A 21,790-nucleotide genomic window follows, 5' to 3' on the forward strand; every position below is an offset into this window, starting at 1 on the left:
ATTCTGTTGTCCTTCCATGGAAGAGTGCAGCATCCAGACTGACAATAAAACACTTTTTATTATAAGTTGTTGCTTTGACATGATCACAGCACTGGCAAAACATATGTACAAAAATCCTCAATAAAACATAAAATATTTGAAAATCAGACACCAGACAAGTGAATCACAGCAACGTCATCAGCCGCTGTAACGCTGAACTGATGCGGTGAAGCTAAGAGTAGCAGGACCGCGGAGCTGCGCCAAGAAGCTACAAACACTGAAGAGAAGGAGAGCTGCCATCGATACAGTCGTAGCCAAGCATGTTTTAATGTTACACAATACAATTTTAGCAAGTTGCTCAAAGTCTAAACTGGTATAGTTGTGCTTACAAGGAGTAAAGTTTATGGAAGCCCGTTTCCACCACTCTGTTAAAAAAATAAAAAATAAACTCTCTCATTATAATGAGATAGTATCTCAAAAATAACGAGATGGTATCTCATTATTTCTCAATATGAGAATGCATGTATCTCAAAATAATGAGATAGTATCTGAGAATTTATTTTATTTTATTTTTTTAACAGAGTGGCGGAAACGGGCTTCCATACCGCAGTATCTTTCCTCATTAAAAGTTAGAAAACGAAATAACAGGTTTGGTTTGCGTCCTTTTCTGCTTGTACAGCCGACCGCGCAGCATCCTGTGACCATTTTTAAAGTGAAATCAACTAAATAGAAGCAATATTAGGTTACAGATGTCTGTTTTTAGAGTAGCTTTAAAGGAGCGTCTTAGTTGTTTTGACATCCATCATGACACGGAGTGGGCGAAGTTCTAGAGAGCGTGAGCAAAGGGTCAATATTTTAAAGATTGCTTAATCCACTGTAAGGTCTTGGAATATTATAAGGCTTTACAATGTCAAGTAGGCATGCGGCATTACTGAGTGTCTGTATTTATTGTACCTGTGACCTCTCCTCTGACCTTCAGAAATGCGGCCGAGTGGTTTGGTGTTGGTGAAGACTGTGAAACAAAGCAGCAGCTGTGGCACAGGAAGAGCCTGCGCCACTGCAGCCAGCGCTACGGCAAGCTAAAGGCCCAGTACCGGGAACCAGAGACGGCATCCACCTTGGACCAGAACCCAGATTCACCAGCCACCACCAAGCTGCCGAGGGTAGGCTACTGTTGTCGCTGTGTGACTCGGCGTAACCTACATTCAACATGTTCTGAAGCTGAGTGCCAGCATTCACAAGAACTCAAATGGGAGATTTTACACCAAAGATTCCCTTCTTTATAGGGATGAATCTGATTAATCATAATGAATATATTATTGAAATAATTAACCAATTAATTGCAAAGAAAAAATCTATTTAAGTAGTAATTTAGTAAAAACTGTGGGGGGGAAAAAAAATCACATTTTGCATGTAGAATAAAGGAATAAACTTTCTTATTCTGTAAATATGTTCTACCCAAAACTCCTCAAATTAAAAGGTAAAATTTTGTAAAACCTAATCTCTTATTGAGCACTTTTGGCTATCCAATAATAATTTAACAATCCAAAACAATAATCAACAGAGTAGCCCAACACTGTATTGATGTTAGTCAAACAGAAATAATTGATTTTAGAAGTATTTTTATTTCTTTTGCTACAAATGATCAACTGTTTACTAGAGGAATACTATTGTATTGCGTTTTAGCCAATAAAACGTTTATTTTCTTATTTAAAAGAGGAAATTAGTAATTTATTTGTACTTTTTAAATGTATTTCTAATATTGTATAAAATTAGTTGAAGTGATTAAATGAAAAATCTGCAGAATGTGCCATTTTTCTTATTTGAATGATCATCAGAATAATTGATTACTAAAATAATCATTAGTTGCAGCCCTGCTTCTTCTTTTGTGTTGAGACCTGTCTTCATTTTGTGTTTAAATCAGATTGTGGACCCCCTGGCCCGAGGCAGAGCTTTCCGTTACCCGGATGAGGTGGACAGTTTACCCAAAACGCCACACACGGTCCATGGGGGCCCCTTCACGCCGGGGGTCACCTCTCTGAGCTCCTTCACCAGCCAGCGCTCCGGGTACAGCCGCCTGCCCAGGCGGAAGAGGGAGTCCGTCGCCCGCATGAGCATCCGAGCCGCATCCAACCTGCTGAGGGTGAGCTGCACTGCAAAAACACAACACCTTACCAAGTAATTTTGGTCTAATTTCTAGTGCAAATATTTTATTACACTTGGAATAAGACAAAGTGACTTAAGTGTAACATTTCACAGGATAAAGAGGCTTGTTTTAAGTAAATTATTCCTTAATATTGATGAAGAAGTTCTAGTTCTGTTGGCATATAAATTAACTTATGAGAAAAATGTCTTGTTACGACTTAAATAATCTGCCAATGGAACTAGAACTTTTTAAAATCAATATTAATGAATTATTGACTTAAAACAAGCCTCTATGTCTTGCTGAAATTTTACTTGTATGTCAGTTTTGTCTTATTTCAAGTTTGCTAAGACATTTGCACTTGGACGAGGAACAAAAGTACTTGCAGTTTGTGCACCAAAAATAACTCAAAACAACAACAAAAAAATGTGAACAGTCTTTCATCATTTGTCTTTGTTTTCTTTGTTCTTGCTTGACTTCTAAACAAATTTCTCACATGACTTTACTTTTACAATTGGATAATAAACTAATCAATTAATCGTACAATAAATTAAAAGGAGCTTGATCATTTTAATTTGCACACTAAAAAAAGAAAACAGGTGATCCAACTTATGAAAAATGTGAATTTATTGCAAGTAATCAAATTTAGTTTATCCAAGGAAATATACGATCAAATAATAATTTAATTACACATAACAAATTAACACATTTTTTTAAAGTTGGATTTCCATCCTCTTTTTTTCAGTGCATAATTGTTTGTTTTCCTCCTAGCAAGCAGGAGAAACACTAGTTACGTTATTCAAATGGAGTTTTCTTGTTAGTTTGCACGTTTTCTTTTGCTCTGCCTTTTTTTTCTGTCTGAGCCTAATCAATAATATTTTTTTAAAAGGTCCATCAATCCATTTTTTTTTTTTTTTATTGTTTTGATTATTTATTTTGGATGTTTTGAAATGTCTCCCAGTTCCAGAGTTAGGTGTTCTTTAGAAACTAACGTTTGATTTTTTGTTTTTGTGCGTTGTTTTGCCTTTAACATTATTTTACTTGTCTCAAAATGACAATATTATTATTTATCGCAATAATTTCTGGGTTAATTTATCATCTATAAAAGTTTGCACCAGCTCGTTATGCATCATCCGACTTTTTTCGTGGCGTTTTTTTCTCTTCAGGGTCGTAGCGGCTTGGCAGATTCACACGGCACGCGCGGCTTCCCCAGGAAGAGCTTCATCCAGGCCAACTGGATGGACGAAGACACTGTGGATTCAGCAGACACCACCTCTGCATCGCTTTTCTTCAGCAAGGTCAGCAGCGACCGTCCCAAATACTCCGATTGTTATCCTGTCATCAGTTTCCTAAAACTTGAGTCACTTTTGTATCTTCTTATTTGACCTTTTCCCGCCCTGCGGTCTTGGACGTGCAGGTTGATGCTGAGATGTACTCTATGGCGGATGATGTGTTTGAATCACCTCCCATGTCGGCCTCTCCCGCATCCACAAAGGAGTTCCCCAGCCTGTGAGTTAGCAGCCGAATCCAACGAAATCTAAACCAAACTTTCTCAGGCCAAGGACAACTAACCTGAAACTGACCACCTAACCTGAAATTACCCCGGTAATATCAACAACATTTCAATAGACACAAGCTGAAATTAAAATCTTAGTCTCACTGTCTTTGTTCCTCCTAATGAGAAGGATGGGGCTGTTTTGTGAATGTGACCGGCCTCAATAAAACCATGAACAAGTTGTTTTGAGTTATTTACAGACTCTGAACGTTTTTATTCTCAGCTTACAATATGTTACAGTGCAACACAGACAACTTGACAGGCTTCTTAAAGAAAGGAGGAATAATAATGATGATAAATAAAAAGCATTTTTTTATCTAAAAGGAATATATCAAGTTCTAAAAGTCACAAAAGTTCACCACAATACATAAAAAAACTGAATAAAATTAAGAATAATACGACCAGTTCCTGCATATTTGGTTATCTAGGAGCCATGCTTTTAAGGTGGTAGACATTATTATAATTTTTTATTATTATTGTGACATATAAATACAGGTCTTAGAAATGGGTGTAAATGAAAGACAATAATAGGGAGAAAAAGAGAAACAGGAAAACAGTCCAGTGTGGTACTTGTGTATTTGTAGCGTTGTAGAAAATTATTTTTAAAGACTTGTAAATTTTTACGCTGTCTGGTATTTTATTCCAGTTGTGAGAAGCTTTCACTGAAAATGGGTTTTAAATGTTAATGTAACCTGATTGTAAAGAGATCAGACAGGTGATAGTCACTTCATAGAGCTAATAGTTAGAGATTAACGCAGAGATGGATACAAATTACAAAACATTAATTTTTTAAAGGTGGTTGCAGTTTAACGTGCAAAAAAATTGCAGTTCCTTTTAAAGCTTTTGCACAAATAAAAACCAAGTCCTTCAGTGTTTTAATCTGAATATTTTCTCTGTCTGTCTGCAGTAAGGACTTCTCTGTGAAGACCCCCATCGCAGCGCCTGAAAAGGCTCTTCCTCCTCGCGGCCGCCGCATCGCTTCCCAGGTGAAGCATTTTGCGTTTGACAAAAAGAAGCGTGACTACGGCATGGGCGTGGTGGGCAAATGGTTGAACCGAAACTACCGACGCAGCCTTAGCAGCAACGTCCAGAAGCAGCTGGACGACTTCCACAGCCACAGGTCAGAAATCATGCAGAGTTACTGCAAACTAAATGATTATCTACATACTGTAATCAGTTAATTGGCTCAAACTTAGACAGTTTTGTTAGCAATGCTAGTAAAATAAATTAGATTTTACTGCAGCAGCATAATCTGACACTGAAAAGGTAGAAACATTTGACTTTTTAAACTATTTGTGTTTTTAAAAAAGCACAAATAAAATTAAGGCCTTGGAGAAAGATGGATTTTTCTATTTGGTGCATCGTCTATTTCAGCTTCCTCAACATCTGATTCACTGGAAATGGTTAGAAAATAACAAGTCTATGTATCACATAATTATTATACCCCAAAGAAACAAATAATCAACAATTATAAGTTCCTAGAAGTTATGATGTACTTAAATTAAATAAAATGTGTCTTATTTTAGTTCCAGTAATTGTGCAACTGGTGTTTATTTTAAAACAGTTTCCTAAATCTGGATTTATTGTCTCCTCTGAATAAAAGCACACAAACTAAATGTTTGATTTTTCTGTTTCAGTGTAAAATTATGGCGCTATAATCATATATCTTTATTTATTAACATTTTTTTCGCATATCTTGTAACTAATTATCAACATTTTGAGAACTTAGAGAGAGAAACCTAACTTGATGAAATCTGAATTTTGCAGAGAGATTGATAAATAACATTAGTTCTTTGCTAGTTTGTTGTAATTTCCTTCTGTAATGCGACATTTAAAATGACTGAAACTACATTTTTCACAGTTTTAATCTCTTTCTGTTGCCTTAAAGTGATTTGAGACTTTCTGTCATGAATTTCCAGGCCCTACTTTACCTACTGGATAACATTTGTCCACGTTATTATCACACTGCTGGCCTGCTGCACATATGGTTTTGCCCCTGTGGGGTTTTCACAGCACTCCAAAACTGAACTAGTGAGTGAATTTTCTTTTCCCCAAACCACCAGGAATAAGTTGTGCTTTAAAACATCATTCAGCGCAATTAAAGGGTTTATTCTGGTTAATTGTGGCACTCTGTCGCCCTCTACAGGTGCTGAAGAACAAAGGCATTTATGAAAGTGTAAAGTTTATCCAACAGGAGAACTTCTGGATCGGACCGAGCTCTGTGAGTCTGCTGCTTTACTCCACAAGGTTTTCACTCCACACCCAGGATGCATTTGATATTTACAGATATTAAAATACGAGCATCCGCTGCCTGAAATAAACTTCCAGTCCAGAGAAACTCAGTGTGATGTAGTCACTGTTGGGTGAGATATTTTTGTTCTAGTGCAGGTTTCCACCATGATCATTTCTGACCATGTTTTCCCTCAAAGCTGAGAAAAAAATGTTTATGAAAAATTGGTTGTCATAAGCATAATTTTTCCGGTATGGTTTTGTCTCCCGAGTTTTGCATTTTTCTAATGTACTGCTAAAAACTAGTGATGTTGCTAAGAATATTTGTTCAGTGTTACAGCAGCTGGCATTTGCCAGTTATTTCAACTGACAAATAAGACCCAAAACCTACTTTTTACGATAATCTGAAAGGCGTAATTTCCACCTTTTCCTCCCCAAAAGTATCTGTTTGTGCCGCTTATAATTTGGATTAAATTGGATACGTATCCTATTTAATGCAAATGCTTTTTTGAAAGCATCTGCAGTCTGAATGGTCATAAAACTTTTGTCATTGGTGTGAGACATGCATCATAATTTGTTCCAACTGCAGATGTAAATGATAATTAATCAATAATTATTATAAATTCTCCAACAAAGATCATCGTTATAGTAGTTGTGCTTTCTTCTTATTAGCTTTTTTCTTGTTATGATCTTGTGACGACACTATCGGCTCCCTCAGCTGAATAAATGTTGATATCAATCCATAAACGGCTTCATCCATTATTGCTTTAGTAAACAGTGTGACGTTTTTCTCCTGAACGCTTTGGGGATGTAAACCGCTCACACAGAAATCTGATTGTGATTGAGCCACGCAAAAAAAGTCTGATTTCAGCAAAACATCTGGATTTTCTATGTAGACACAGTAGATCTCTCTGAGTTTCTTCATTTGTTGAACTTTACGATGTTTCGTTTTATCTTCCAGGAGGATCTAATCCACCTCGGGGCAAAGTTCTCGCCCTGCATGCGGCAGGACGAGCAGATAGTCCGGTTGATCCAGAAAGACAAAGATCTGGAAAGGGAATCTGGATGTTGCATTCAGAATGATAACTCTGGATGTGTCCAGACACTCATGGCCGACTGCTCGGTATTTTATTCAAGATTTTCCACATAGTTTCTCTGCTGTGATGCTCTTTCCTGAAACACTGATTTACCTTTATCAGATTACCAAGTGTGGTAGATTAGGTGGTGCAACTAACAGAAAATTATTTTTATTTCAGTTGGTAAATTACTTGACATTTATAGTTTTAAGGCATTCTGTGTTACATATACAGATCTGGAAAAAAATGAAGAGACAACTTAAAAGTATCAGTTTCTCTGATTTTACTTTTTATAGGTTTACGTTTGAGTAAAGTGAACATTGTTGTTTTATTCTATGAACTACTGACAACATGTCTCTGAAATTCCAAGCAAAAATTTAGTAATTATTAGAAAATGAGAAATGGGCAAAATAAGGAAAAAGATGCAGCGCTTTCAGACCTCAAATAATGCAAAGAAAACAAGTTGATATTCATTTAGAAGCAACAATGCTAATGTTTTAACTCAGGAAGAGTTCAGAAATCAATGTTTGGTGGAAAAAGGAGGCGATTTTTAATGGGGTTCAGTTTATTTTTTAATTTTGTAAATTTTATTTACTCCAAAAATTGATTACTAAAGTAATCGCAAGTTGCAGTCAAATATATTTGAAGGGAATTAATTTCCCTAGATTTTATTTTAGGGTGTCACAGTTGAAGATTCTAATATTTTTAGATTATCTTGTAGAAAATTTAAAAAGACAAAATACATCAAAGTTGGTGTTCGTCACTTTCTACAGTGTGCACATTTTTTTGTAGAGTTTTATCCTGTGAAGAATTGAAAACTCTAAACGTTTGAATAATTTCATGCAGGAGACGCTGGCCACCTTCACGAAGTCTAATAATGTAACTACGGACCGGTCGTCTGGCGTCGTCTGCCATCAGGATCCCAAGTGAGGACAGAAAATGTTTCTGCTGCGACTGATGTATAAAAACACAAAATGCTGGTTGACTGAAAATCTCATCTGTTGTGTTGATAAGCGTGTGTGAGGAGCCAGCCTCGTCGCCGCCTCACCAATGGCCAGACGACATCACCAGGTGGCCGGTGAGCAAACACACTGATGGTTATGAAATAACCTCAGACATTGTGGTTCCCTGTTTAATTTAAACTAATGTTCTTTAAGGGTTTCAGAGGAAACTTTAAATTTCTGATCATTTATTTTGGCAGATCTGCACCCAACCCAGAAAGTTCAACAACACAGGCCTCAAACACATGGACTGCACCATTAAAGGTCGACCCTGCTGCATAGGCACTAAGGGCAGGTGGGAATGATTTTCAGAAATCTCTTCAGTTTTTAATCATCTGCTGGTCCGCATTGGCGGCAATAAGTCGGGCTCGTTTCCGGTGCGAGTTGGACTCCACCACAGCTGCCCTTTGTCACAGATGCTGTCCATTACTTTCATGGACAGAAGTTCACCTGGAGGCGTGTATGTTGAGGGGATCCGTTTTGGTGATCCAAAACGGATCCCCTCAACGTGATCCGTTTTGGTGATCACGGTCTTCATTACGACCGTGATCTTCATCAGGTCGTGATCTACAGCTTTCACTGGAGCGGTTCGCAGCCGAGTCAGAATTCTTTGAACCAGGGGCATAGTAGGCAGAAAATATTTACAAGGAAGATTTTTAATTTAAAATGTAAATTGTATATGTTTTTGTGCAGTTTTGGCTTAATTACTGCTCTGACTGTGTTGTTCTTTCATCAAATTTAATTATTTCCAGCAGGAAATAATTTCCCTGCTGGGATGAATGAAGTAATTCTATTCTATTCTAAATTCAGGTCTCTATGCTCCAGTTAATGATTAATCGATTACTAAATTAGTTGAGGATTATTTGAATAATTGATCAATCACGAATAATTGTTCAAAACAGCTCCACATGGACCTTGAATATTCTCAAATATCTGAACAGTCTTACGAAAAATAATTAACATTGACTCTTTACAAGTGGTTTCATCCATATATACATTTATTTTCTTCCTTATTGTTTAATTAAATAAAATCAAAACATATCTCCAGTCAGTTCTTTGGTATCAATTTTTAATTTGTGAAAATATATCAAACTGTGATTTTGTGCACCTCACCATTTTGTCCGTCCCTGCTGCAGATGTGAGATCACAACCAGAGAGTACTGCACTTTCATGCATGGTTACTTCCATGAGGAGGCCACACTCTGCTCACAGGTACTGTGTGCAGTGTATATTATATAATAATATATATTATTATATAATATATAATTTATATTGCTATTTTCATCCTGTAGTTTGTACTATAAAGTACCTATTTTTCATTTAGCTTAACCAATTCTGATTATTTTTTTCTTCAAAATCGCTGAATTTTCGCATTTTCCCATTCAAATGCTCGGAAGAGCAGCAGGTGAGGCAGCAGCGAGCTGATTGTGCAACTTCTCGCTAACTGCACTGGCTGCCGGTCTATGAGAGCATGTTCCTCCTGTCTGTACGTCGCCAATAAAATGGTTAAAAAACATTTGATATATGAACTGATTTTACATCATTTTGCGTATTTATATAATGCACAGTGTTTTTTTGTGTCACCAACTGTGTGTGTAACGTGTTTCGTGTGCTGAGGAGCGATCAGAAACAGCAGAGAACAGATTCGAGGTGAGGCAGGCAGTTCTCTTGCCTTATGGCAGGGGGCGCTCATGATCCCAGACATTGTGACTCCACAACCGCAGAGTAAGAGACAGTAACAACGAGCTAGCCATGGAGCTAGCCATACAGTAAGGTCAAGTGCAGCGATATATTTATAGTTTTCTCCTCTTACCACAGCAATCACTTGTTAATAATAGCTAAATAAACAATAAGCCTAAAACCATACCACTACAACAGACTGAATGTTCTGCTCTTTGTGTGGGAAATATCTGGGGGTTTTTTTGTTGCGCTGTTGTCAGTTGCTATGGCAACGAGTCTGCTCGTAGCTGCGCTGATACAGAGAGTGATAAAGACGTGGTTTTTAGTTGTACTTTAACGGTTTTCCCTTTGCTGTGGAGCACAGCACGAAATTAATAATATCTACATGTCCAAGTTTGATTGAGTTAACGGAATTATTTTATATACATGACACGTTAAAGAATAGCCTTTTTGCCCTCCGGCGTTGTCCGCATGCGCGAAATTTCCTTATGTAAACAATAACTTGCAGGGGGTCTATATTTGTAAATGTGATAATGATTAAGTCAGTGCCTCACCAGCTATGAACCTCACCGCACCTCACTGACTGTGTGTCTGTGCTTCTGTTAGTGAGATAGTTTTGTTTCTGATCGCTGTGTTCTGTCGCAGGTCCACTGTCTGGCTGATGTCTGCGGTTTGCTGCCCTTCCTGAATCCAGACGTTCCCGATCAGTTCTACCGGCTGTGGCTTTCCCTCTTCCTCCATGCTGGGTGCGACTCAGGCAGACCACCGACGAACTCTCACAAAATAAAACGACTTGTTTGATTTCTGGAAGCTAAAGGGGATCTACTATGCAAAATTCACATTTTGAATGTTTGTTATACTTCCTTTTGTGAATCTATTGCTTCTAAAAACAACCAAAAAAAAAAAAACCACACACAAAAAACACCCATCTGGTTTTTGGCAAGAAGTTAACAAATTTTGGTTACTGGAAAATGAGCTCCATAAAAAACCTCCAGAATGTAAAGTAACAAATCATCAGGAGCTGCGCTGTTACCCAGCAACCACAGCAAATCCCAACCATTACTTAGCAACCAATTACTTAGCAACCAAAGTGGAGCTCCACCATGTTTGGTCAGCTGGTTTTACCGCTGTATGCGCTGTACAATGGCTGCTGGAAAAAGACAAGTGTTTTGTTGTTCACTTCCCATACAGAAACTACTTGCTGCATTCTTGAGGCTCCACTTGTGCTTTTCAAAAATGTACAGTTGCATATGTGCGCATTTATTTGCAGCCATTTTCTCATGCGAGTGTAAACGTTGAGTTGGAGGCGTGGCCAGCAGCACCTTATTTGAATTTAACGTGACAAGAGGCCATAAAACAGCTGAAAATAGGCAGAACTGATCAGACTAAAATCTCATTAGCTAAGAAAAATGTAATGAATGTGTTTTGTAAAGCCCATGGAGCTATCCTAATCTGTTAAAGGAAGCATAATATGTCAACTTTTAAAGATCCTTTAGAGCTTTTGAATTTAGAAATAATTGTCTCACCTTATCATGTGTGTTTTACAAACAAGGTGAGACTTTTGAATCATTTCCTACAGATAATCCTTCTACTTAAATATTGAGGATATTTTTGGATTCTGGCCTAATCAAATAGGTGAGCAGTTCACTCACATGAGCTCCATAATACTCAGAGCACAAGGGAAATCCCTCACATTCACGTTTACCCCTTTTAATTTGAACAAGCAGAGCAAAGAGCTTAGTGATTTGAGTGATTTGAGCAACCATAGCACACTTTCTTTCTAACAGATTTCTGTGTGTGTGTGTGTTCAGGCTCTTTCACTGTGCCGTGTCGGTGATCTTCCAGATGACTGTACTCAGAGACCTGGAGAAGCTGGCAGGTTGGGCCCGCATCTCCATCATCTACATCTTCAGTGGCATCACTGGAAACCTGGCCTCTGCTTTGTTCCTCCCCTACAGAGCCGAGGTGAGCTCTCGGCGTGAATTTGTGTGTGCAAAAGGTCACACACAACCTGACGGTGAAAACACGTCAGCAGCTGCGTTTCCATTACAAATGTGCGCAAAACTTTGTTGATGTTCCAGTAATATTGCATAAACATAATTTTGCAATTGTGTTTTCACTGAATAAGAAACACAAATAAAATCAAGTGTGAATAGGTTTGTTGACATGATAATTAATGGGCTCTTTGCACGTACAGCGCTGAAGTCACATCCGCATGAGTGAAATACGTCTTTCTTGTTTCCGCTTTCAGTTACCATGACAGCTAGAAAAGACAAAGTTGTATTACAAACGCAAATGAAACAATACTATGAACATTGCTGTCTTCCAAACAAAATGGGCTTTTAAGTTTTCATGGATTGCCCAGCGATAATAAATGAATAAGACGGTGGCTCTTAAATATCCGTTGCTACCAGTTAAAGCTAACACCGCACAGCAAAGTTTACAGCCTTAACTTCACTCCGGATCAGCTTCTTCAGCCTAAAACTACCCTGGGAAGACGGATGGTAAATGAAGGAGCCGTCTCTGTGTTATTTCCATGGAATCACTTCTGTATTCAGCCGAGCAACCGCCTGTACACACCGCTGTAAAAACCATCCTATTTGAGCTCTTCACAAGGAGCATTCAAAAGTAATAAATCTAAATAACACGGAGACCTTAAGGAACACGGCCATATTTTTCTAAAAGCAACAACTCTGAACCTGAACAGTCAGCTGAACTAGAACTCCGACACCAGAGCTGCTCTGCTGTTAAGCTATGGGGCTTGTTGTGCTTCATGCTTCAGAAGCAAAAAGCCTGAACCTAAAATCCCCCGTTACTTGGTCTCTGACACTAACGACAATAAACACATATTATATACTTGAAAATAAGTACAAAATAAGGTAAAAACATCTCCGTTAGAATGGATTAAAAGGTTTAGATACTTAAATAGATTTTTACAAGACAAAATGTCAGAGAATATTGCCTACTAGCATAAGCTAAAGTTAATGTTAGCCACAAAGTTTAAAGAAAGTAAAACCCACCTTCGTATGTGTGAACGTATAACGAGGCGAACATCTTAAAACCTTTTTCCAGCTTACTTGTTGGGGCTTCGGATCGATGTACATCATTAATTGTTACCTTGGACGAGCCCTGCAAGCACCGAGTGGAAAGTGCCATTTTCAATAGACCGGAAACGACCGAGCCGCTTTTCCCCGAACGCGGAAGCTGACTTGGAAAGAGCCCATTAAACAACATGCAGCGCCATCAATCTCCCACTACTTCCTGTCAGCTTCTTCTTTGTGGTTTGCCCCAGTGGCAACATCCGGCTGTTGGTCATGCGACTCGTGTGATGCAAAATAAACCAATTTTGATGCAGCCAACGAAACCATCTCATCCTAGCAGCAAAATGTTAAAAAAAATTCTGACCAATTGTAGTTTAACTTCCTGTTTCACGATGTCTCTTGAAAGCCGAACCTGCAAAATGAAGAAATGTGACGTTAAACAGTAACATTTGCTCCTTTTCTTTTTTTTTTTTGCAAAATCACTTTGAGATATTCTGTGAGATTTGTTTATGCTGTTTGGTGTCAAAAGGTTTGTTAGTTACTTCCTGTAATAACTTAGATTAACTCATTACTACATTCATGACGAAACTACATCACTTGTTTGGGAGAATTTCTCCTCCAAAGTGTCTGATCAGGTGAGCTGATGGAAAGGAGAAGCCGTTCTGTTAGTTCACAAGATTAAAACGTGAGAGAAAGTATCAGAGCCAGCCATGGCTGCGTCTCTGGATAAGTAGATTTTCTCATTAGTAACACCAGTTTTTGTCCCATAAAAGGGGAAAAACATAAAATAGTAATAAAATTGGCATGTAGAGAAATAGCAGTCTTGATTATGGTTTTTTTACCCACATGTGAGGTTGGAAAGCCCACTTTTCTTATTAGGAGATTAGCCTAATGCCTTTGTGTGGGTTAACAAAGGTAACTGCCTCAGTGCTTGGTGAATGGGATTACTTTTTCAGTTTAAATAAAAACAATTGTAGCAAAGTCCGGCCTTGTCTGGGTTCCCTTAGCTCCACACGTGTCGATGAAGAAGAAGTTAATCCTGAGACTTGTTCCCTCTCTGATGCTGTTCAACTTAAACATGGCTTAAATAAAAAACAAAACATGTTATTTTATCGATTCTGTAAGATGGTGGCGTGTGGCGTACAGTGACACGAGAGCCGGCACCCAACTCTCCTCATCCCTGACCGTCCCGCAGGTCTTTAAATACCAGTAGCGACCCGAGAAAGCACATGCAACACACGACACATGCCGGTCAATCCACTTAAAGAGGCGCTTTAAGTAGATTATACTGTCAGCGGTAAGTCATGGAGCCTTATGGAAAAATAACGCAAACAGCAGCACTTAGGATGGAAGGAGCGTGAGTTTAGATTCGTCAAGGATAGGAACCTAAAATAGACTGTAACATTGCTCCTTTCTTGTTTTAAACTAGAGATGGAGAAGTATCTATGCCAGTTGTCTGTGTTTTAATTATTACAATAAGTAATGCTAACCAGAATACCCTCCATTGCTACTTTGTGGCTACATCCACATTGAAGTCCGAACGGCCCAATTCTGACCTTTTCACCCCTATTCAGACATGTGTCAGATCGTTTTCGGTGTCAGCAGTCTGAACGGTCATGACCCATTTTATCCAACTTTTACATCATTGATGTGAGAAATGCGTCAAATTCTGCATCAGCAGAAACCAAATATGTTAAATCAGAATGTAAGTAATGGCAGAAAATTATAATTCTGAAAAATCTGAACGCATAGAGCATCACAACACACTGTAAAACATTTGAGCCGCATTTAGTTGTGTCTACTATCTTCTACTCTTTAAGTCAAATAAATTTTGTGAATTTTAGATTTTGAACCTAAATGTGAATTTGTGAAAGTAAGTTAACTTTTTATTAATTTTCTCAAACCTCCAAGAGTTGAATAAACTAGCTTTTAGGCTTAAAAAACTGAAAGAAGAAAAAGACAGGAGTGGGAACTATTTCCCAGAATGCTTAGCGGCTTGTTTCTGTTAATTAATAAATTATTAATTTTAATAAAATTTATTATCAGATCAGAAATGTTGTTCATGCAATTTGAAACAAGAATTTAAATTATTCTAAAGTAAAATAAGTTATTTTAACTTGATAATGTGAGTAAAATAATAGAGAAATGTGGCTCTTTAATGAGGTGAGGGCAGTTTATTCCTTTCATATTGTGAAATCATTATTTGGTTTAAATTGCAGCATTAAGTTAAAACTCACAATTCAAGATTAATGAACTTAAAAAACAATGTTTAAACAACTTGTCTCTTGTTGTTAAATCAACTTCATCAACTTTAATTTCTGAGTTAAAACCAAAACAATTTTCTCAGTCGACTTAAATTGCATTTCCAGTCAGCAGGTGGACTTTCATTTTCAAGGTAACCCACCTTCACATGTTTTACAGTGCATATTCTTACCACTCCACCAGATTCAAAAACGTATATCTATAAAAATTACAGCTAATGCTCCACGAAACGCTGCTGTTGTTGGTTGACTCTCATTGCTGTTAAGCTTCAACATAAACCTACTTCTTTAAACGTCAACGTCCTTCTCCTGCACACTGATCACTTTAGGGTTATAAATGGTTGACACATACGTCTGATTGCGGTTGCATTGAATTAGTAACATGAACAACACACAAAAATATCAGATTTCAGCAAATAAATTGGACGTAACCTCAGTTGGAAACAGCAACAGGTGGCTGAACGTCTTTGGCTGCAGGGTCAAAGGAGAGAAAGTTGCCTGCAGGTCAGATACATGCAGAGACGCAAGAGAAGATTTTCCTGACAAGTTTTAAGTTCGAAGGTTGAACTCCAGTCTTGATTCTCAAGCGTTTTTGACCAGCAAAATACAAGTATAAGCAGCAGCTTTATTATAATTTTTGCAGTACTTTCATAGTTTAATGTATTAAATCATGAGGGTCCCTGTGATTCTGGTGCCTAATCCCTTAATTTTTTTGTTAATGTGGAATTTTTTAACATTAAACTAAAATAAAACAAGACATTAAAGAGATAAGGATGTAGAATTTTTTTTAAATACTGTAATGCAATAATCGAGCTGTTTTAGGTGCACAACTCTTTGTTGCGGCACAATTCCTTGACTCCAACTGCAGAAAGTCATAAAAGTAGTTTCATTTTTGTGTAAATAACTGATGCTTAAGCACTTTTAATTCCAAGAGTTTGTTAATAACATTTAAAACATTGAAGCATGCATTTGGAAAATGGCCCATTTTGCGCCTAATCCTGCTTCTGTTTACCAAAGCAAGTTCTTATTCGTTCAGTGTTCCAGTTTGATGTGTAGTGAAAACACGTTGAGCAACGCTGTGTGGAAACAGTCGCCCGGAAGTGGAGATTATAGTTGTCTCTGGCCAGGAGGAATTAGAAAGAGGAGGACGTTCTGTTCACCTGGTTGGTTAATTATTCTCTGCAGCGCCTCGACTCGGCTCCAGAAACAGGATTCATCCTCAAAGTGACTACAGGTGAAATTCTGGTCAACAATCTGAGCATCGAGGCTCAGATTGTTAAAATTTTGACTTTTGTTCTGTTTGGTTGAGCTGCATCTTTTGCTCAGGTTGAAATTTTTACTCCGAAACCTTTTTTTTTGGTATCTGGTAAATAAGTTGCTTCAAAAACTTCTTGATTGTTTAGTCACATTCGACAGGCACTGCTCCGTTACCTAGCAACCCCAGCGGAACTCTGCCCATTACCTAGCAACCAGGCTGAGTTCCAGCACATTTGGTCAGCTGGTTTTTACTGCTGTATGCGCTGTACAATGGCTGCTGGAAAAAGACAAGTGTTTTGTTGTTTGCTTCCCATCCAGAAACCACTTGCTACATACTTGTTGGTTGTGCAGGAGGCTCTAGTAATGCTTTTCAAAGATGTACAATTGCATAATTGCGCTTTTGCTCTTTTTTGCAGCCATTTTTATTTCCTAGTGTAAATGTAGCGTTTGGGGGTGTGGCCAGCAGCAGCTTATTTGGATTTAAAGTGACAGGACCCCCTAAAACAGCTAATATAATCAGAACTGACCAGACTAAAATCTCTTTATTTAAGAATAATTTTGTGCAGAAAATATGACGAGCAAGTTTTGTAAAGCCCATCAATCTATCCTAACCTGTTCAAGGAAACATTATAAGTCACCTTTAATCATGTAACCTGTGTGAAGATACACTTCACACCCTCTCATCAACTCAGCTTTTTGGCTGTCTTTATGGAATAACTTTAAAAGCTGATTCAATTCAACTCAGTGTATTTGCAGAGTGTCAATTCACAGCTACTGTCGTCTTGAGGCACCTAAAAAAAGAATAATTTCAGTTCAATCACACACATATTCCAATTAATTCTAGTTATTAAACAGGTTGTTAATCTCAGCTTATTATTCAGATTGGTATAAAAAGTTTTTATCTAAGAAAAAACTTTCACTGACTTGCAGAAATTTCACATTTTGCTTTTGTCTTTTCACAACATGACATTAAAGCAAGAAAAATATAATTTCCTCCCAAGCATAAAAACATCCTGTGAAGTGATTGTTAGTTTAAGGAAAATGAAGTTTTAGCCAAAATGCAACTCTGAAACAGTAGCTTGGCTAGCATTTTATCTACAGTGACTCCATTCCGGCCACTGAGTGTGAATGACCTTTGCCCTCTGTGAGTGGATCATGTCTTTCCGTGTGTCTGTGACGTGTGGGTGGAGTGCCACGTTCTTTTTTAGGCTGCTGGTGTTTAATGTGTTCACAGATCACCCATCTGATTAGCCAGCTGACCAGGCCAAGCCTCCAAACTCAGCGCTGACGTCACATTAATCTGCTCACCTTTCCTGCCTGACCCATTCTGCAGCTCTGTACCAGAACTGTATCTATAACTGAGGCACACACTGCAGTGTTGCAAAGCAAAGTAGGATCAGTATCATTTTTAAGATGCATTTATTTTATAAGTATGTCGCTTTTCTTGGTCTGAAAAAAAAGAGTCTTTGAAAACAGTTCCTGTTTGACTGCTGCAACTAATTTTCAGGAAAAAAAGAATGTGTTTTTTTTTTTTATTACAGATAAAACCTGATACTAGCGACTTTTCTCCAAGTTCAGTTTGCTTAATAAGATATTGTCTTAAGAAGTTAAATAAAAAGTAAGAAGCTCTGATTCAGCTTAACGTGTGAATTATTGCTTTAACCCGGGTCTCACAGCCGTACAGCTGCAGGTGCTGCTGATGCTCTGTGTGTTTTTAACCAGAAAAAAAATAAGATTTTCCACCAAGCCAGTCACCAATTAAAGCCTCTTGAGCTAAAACTGGACTGAACTTTTCATTTTTTCTCTCTCCCTCCAGGTGGGTCCAGCAGGCTCCCAGTTTGGACTCCTTGCCTGCCTCTTCGTCGAGCTTTTCCAAGGCTGGCAGATGCTGGAAAAGCCGTGGAAGGCCTTCCTCAAGCTCCTGGGCGTTGTGCTCTTCCTCTTCCTGTGTGGCCTCCTGCCGTGGATCGACAACATCGCCCACATCTTCGGCTTCATAGGCGGCATGCTGCTCTCCTTCGCCATCCTGCCCTATGTCACCTTCGGCACCTTCGACAAATACCGCAAGCGGATCCTGATCGTTGTGTCGCTGGTTTTCTACGTCGGGCTCTTCTCCTCCCTCGTGGTTTGGTTTTATGTTTACCCCATCAACCTCCACTGGCTGGAGCATCTCACCTGCCTCCCCTTCACAAGCAAGTTTTGTGAAAAGTATGACATAGACCACAACGTCAACGACGTGGAGCACTGATCTTCAGGTCTACTCTCTGCTTTGAGACAGTTTGCTTCCAGGTCGTCTGTTTTTCTTTTTGACAATCAATGAGTTTTTATCTGAAAACTGGAAGCTTCCCCTCTCACCAATCTGCTGACTCTCTGCGAACTCAATCCAGTCCTCAGGCAGGTCTGACATGATCCGATCCGGGTTTTTCATTTGTTCACAAGCAAATAACTCATCAGAATCAAGATAATACAGCTTGATGGAGGTTTGAGTCAACAGAGAAGATGGGAACGTCTCTGGTCTGCAGCTGCCGTCCCTTTAAGTCTGCTTAGAGGAATATTAAATTTATCTGGACTAACTTCTGGTTTCAACACTACAGAAGCAGTCAGTGGTTCTACTTTTCCTTTTATAAAGTAAAAATATGTTTAAAAGATTTTTTTTTGCCCATTGTATGAATGCAGAGTGGAGAATGCTCCGAAGACATCCAAGGGTAAAGGGCTATTTCACGTTTTTCGGAAGGATTTCTGCATTTCTTTTTGAAACTCATTTTATTTTTAAACCATATGAAGATCAAAGCGTCAGTGGTGGCAGAATGCATTGATAAAACAGCCCAACAAACTGATAAAATATTAATAAAAATCTGTCTCTGTGTTCAGTTAGTACTTCTTAGAGTTAAATAACGTTGAACGTCTTTTCATATTCATGTACTTTGGTAATACTATACAGATAAAAATATCTTTGATTTGATTGATGAAGTCATATTTAAGCAACTATTGGAGGTTCTTTTTACAAGTCTAAAAAACATAAATCTATCCATCTTGGTTTTTTTTTACATGTATTGGGGGATCCTTCAACCCTTTATGGCATTTGTTTCTATTGTTTCAAAAAGGGTACATTTACAGGTTTTCACCACTTATACTACCTTAAATGCGGTACTGTTCTCTGCAAGAGTATTCAGACTCGGCCGCCAACAGCATTTTATTCTACCACCCAACACTAAGTAGCACTTAATTCAGAACAAGGGGGAAAATGTGTAGTTTTAATGTTTTTTTTTCTGCGTGTCATGCAGTTGTTTTTTAGATCCCTTTACTCTGTGCCCACAAATTAAAAGCAATTTTTCTGTAGAGTTCAGTTAATTAAAAGGGGCAGTATTCTTTAAAATAAATCTTTTTTTTTAAATTTTACTTTACATCTTGTTATAATGTTACCGACCAGGAGAAAAGTACCTGTAGTGTTTATTTGATTTGTTTATTCCTTTAATCTCCTGGCAGCCATTCAGGGGTGAATAAAACTGCTATGAAATAGCCCTTTTCCCGACTGCTGGATCTGAAGAAGCTCACTAATTGAATGCAGACTTCATCGTCGTAAACCCTCCTAACAGTATGCTGCATGCATTACTCTAAGTATGCAGCTGGAATAGTTGGTCTGAAACCACTTCCTGCCTTAAACCAACAGAGACGCCTTACTAACCGTGGATTTATTCATCTTAAAGGCAAACTGTGGCTCCCTTACCAAAGTGACTTCACATGCTGCTTTTTTTATGCTTTCACAAACATTTTGGCCCCATAATCTGTCCTCAAACTCCTCATGATTATATTTATTTTAGGATTAAACTCTACATGGCTTTTTTTTGTCTAATCAAAATATTTTTGACCACTGAGGTAAGATGATTGGTCTGTTTCGCCTTCTTTACACTCCATAACACAACGTTTTACTAAGTATTTTTAGTCTGGTTTACAGTACAAATATTTTAGCACACTTGAAATATAAAATTAATGCTAATATTGTGATATTTTGTGTATTTTAATGCTAAAAATTACTGGGGTTTTTTTTTCAGGCTATGAGTGCATGGCAAAGCATTGATATCACCATAAACACAATATACTCTTCAAAAAAATCCTATTTTAAATGGTCTTTAGGACGCCACTTACTTAAAGAAGTGTGATTTAAACTGTACATAGTAACTTTATTTAATTGTATTTTCAAATTTACTATTGTTGCTCTCGTAAAATAACATTTCCAATTAGTTTTTAACATCATTAATTGAAATCGATGGACAATAAATCAAATTTTTCCCTATAAATGATAAACAATACGGTAAATTCCCAATCCTACTCACAAATACTTTGCAGGATGTATGAATTTGTTTCAAGTCGATCGTTTCTCAACATTAATGAAAAATTACTACCTATAAATGAAGTGATCTGCCACTACAGCTAGATATTTTAATTTATAATATTTCCGTACTGTGAGTTTCATCAATATTAAGGAATTATTTCTAACTGAAAAGTTACTTGTAAGTCAGTTCTGTCTCATTTCAAGTGTACTAAGATATTTTCCCTGAAGCTAGACTAAAGATCCTTGGTAGTATTTAGTGTTTTTCAGTGTATTTCCGTCACAGCTTCCTGCCCTGCTCGATCCGTGTTGCTGTTTTATCGGCTCCCTGACAATGTGAGCAAGGTCTGGGTAAAACCCCTGACAAGTGAAACATTTCTAACAGCATCTGACTGTTTTTTTTAAAGTATTTGGCTAAAAACGTGTCGGCCTGCAGCTGCTTGAAAAGCTGCAGTAATGTTGAGAAGGATTATGTGGGTTTAGTTAGATTACAGTAGTCGGTGAGACTGGCTCACTGATCAGCTGGTATTTATGAGAAAACGAGTCATAAACCTGGTTAAATAGGATTTTTTTGTTGTTGTCTAGGAAGCCTCCTTACTGTGCCTTTGGATATTTGAGCATGTCAGCCATGATGAATGCAAGCTGCAGTTTCTCTGCTGTTTTATGTCAGGACCAAATCATTTGTTTTTTTGTTTTTTTTATTTATTTGAGGGGAAAAAGGGAATGTTTTGATTCAACCTAAGGTGATGGCCTTGATACTGTTCTGTTTTGCTTCACTTTTGATAAATCTGTAAAAAATGTTCATTTTAAAGAAGCCATGGTAAAATAAACACTTAGATATACTTGACTCAAGTTTTTTCTCATTACTTTTTCATTGCTATCAATTAGGGCTGAAACAATCGGATTAATCATGATTAACTGATGGAAATAACTGCCAATTTAATTATCGATTAACTAAAAAAAAATATTTTAAAAAGTCTGGTAACTTGCTATTAATCAGTTAATCAAAAATTACAATCAGCCTTACACTATTTAGATAAGTTTTTCCAATTTTTGCAGTCAGAATAATCAATAGATTACTAAAATAATTTCATTTACCATATCAACATAATCCAAATCTTTTACTGAAAATCAGCTTTCGTGGAGGTTCAGAACTGCTCAGATTTTACTATTTAAATCCACATTGTTGTGAAAAGTATTCCTCTTTTGCAGATGTCGTCTAATTTTGCTACACCTAC

The 21,790-nt window shown here is 37.6% G+C and overlaps 1 protein-coding gene across 2 annotated transcripts in view; it reads left to right on the forward strand.

Moving 5' to 3' along the window:
• LOC116720023 (inactive rhomboid protein 2) overlaps positions 1-21,399 on the forward strand; it is a 54,364-nt gene extending 32,965 nt beyond the window's left edge. For both annotated transcript variants that reach the window (XM_032563015.1, XM_032563016.1), the window contains exons 4-18: positions 959-1,142; positions 1,904-2,122; positions 3,289-3,420; positions 3,540-3,631; positions 4,585-4,797; positions 5,597-5,708; positions 5,824-5,898; positions 6,868-7,029; positions 7,829-7,908; positions 7,997-8,060; positions 8,184-8,278; positions 9,120-9,195; positions 10,309-10,409; positions 11,475-11,628; positions 18,039-21,399. In XM_032563015.1, coding sequence (XP_032418906.1) covers positions 959-1,142; positions 1,904-2,122; positions 3,289-3,420; positions 3,540-3,631; positions 4,585-4,797; positions 5,597-5,708; positions 5,824-5,898; positions 6,868-7,029; positions 7,829-7,908; positions 7,997-8,060; positions 8,184-8,278; positions 9,120-9,195; positions 10,309-10,409; positions 11,475-11,628; positions 18,039-18,470 — 2,191 coding nt within the window. In that variant the 3' untranslated portion in view covers positions 18,471-21,399. The remainder of the gene's footprint in view (positions 1-958; positions 1,143-1,903; positions 2,123-3,288; positions 3,421-3,539; positions 3,632-4,584; positions 4,798-5,596; positions 5,709-5,823; positions 5,899-6,867; positions 7,030-7,828; positions 7,909-7,996; positions 8,061-8,183; positions 8,279-9,119; positions 9,196-10,308; positions 10,410-11,474; positions 11,629-18,038) is intronic.
• The last annotated feature ends 391 nt before the right edge of the window (positions 21,400-21,790 follow it).

Source organism: Xiphophorus hellerii, chromosome 5 (assembly GCF_003331165.1).
Source record: "Xiphophorus hellerii strain 12219 chromosome 5, Xiphophorus_hellerii-4.1, whole genome shotgun sequence".
In the NCBI taxonomy this organism is placed as follows: Eukaryota; Metazoa; Chordata; class Actinopteri; order Cyprinodontiformes; family Poeciliidae; genus Xiphophorus; species Xiphophorus hellerii.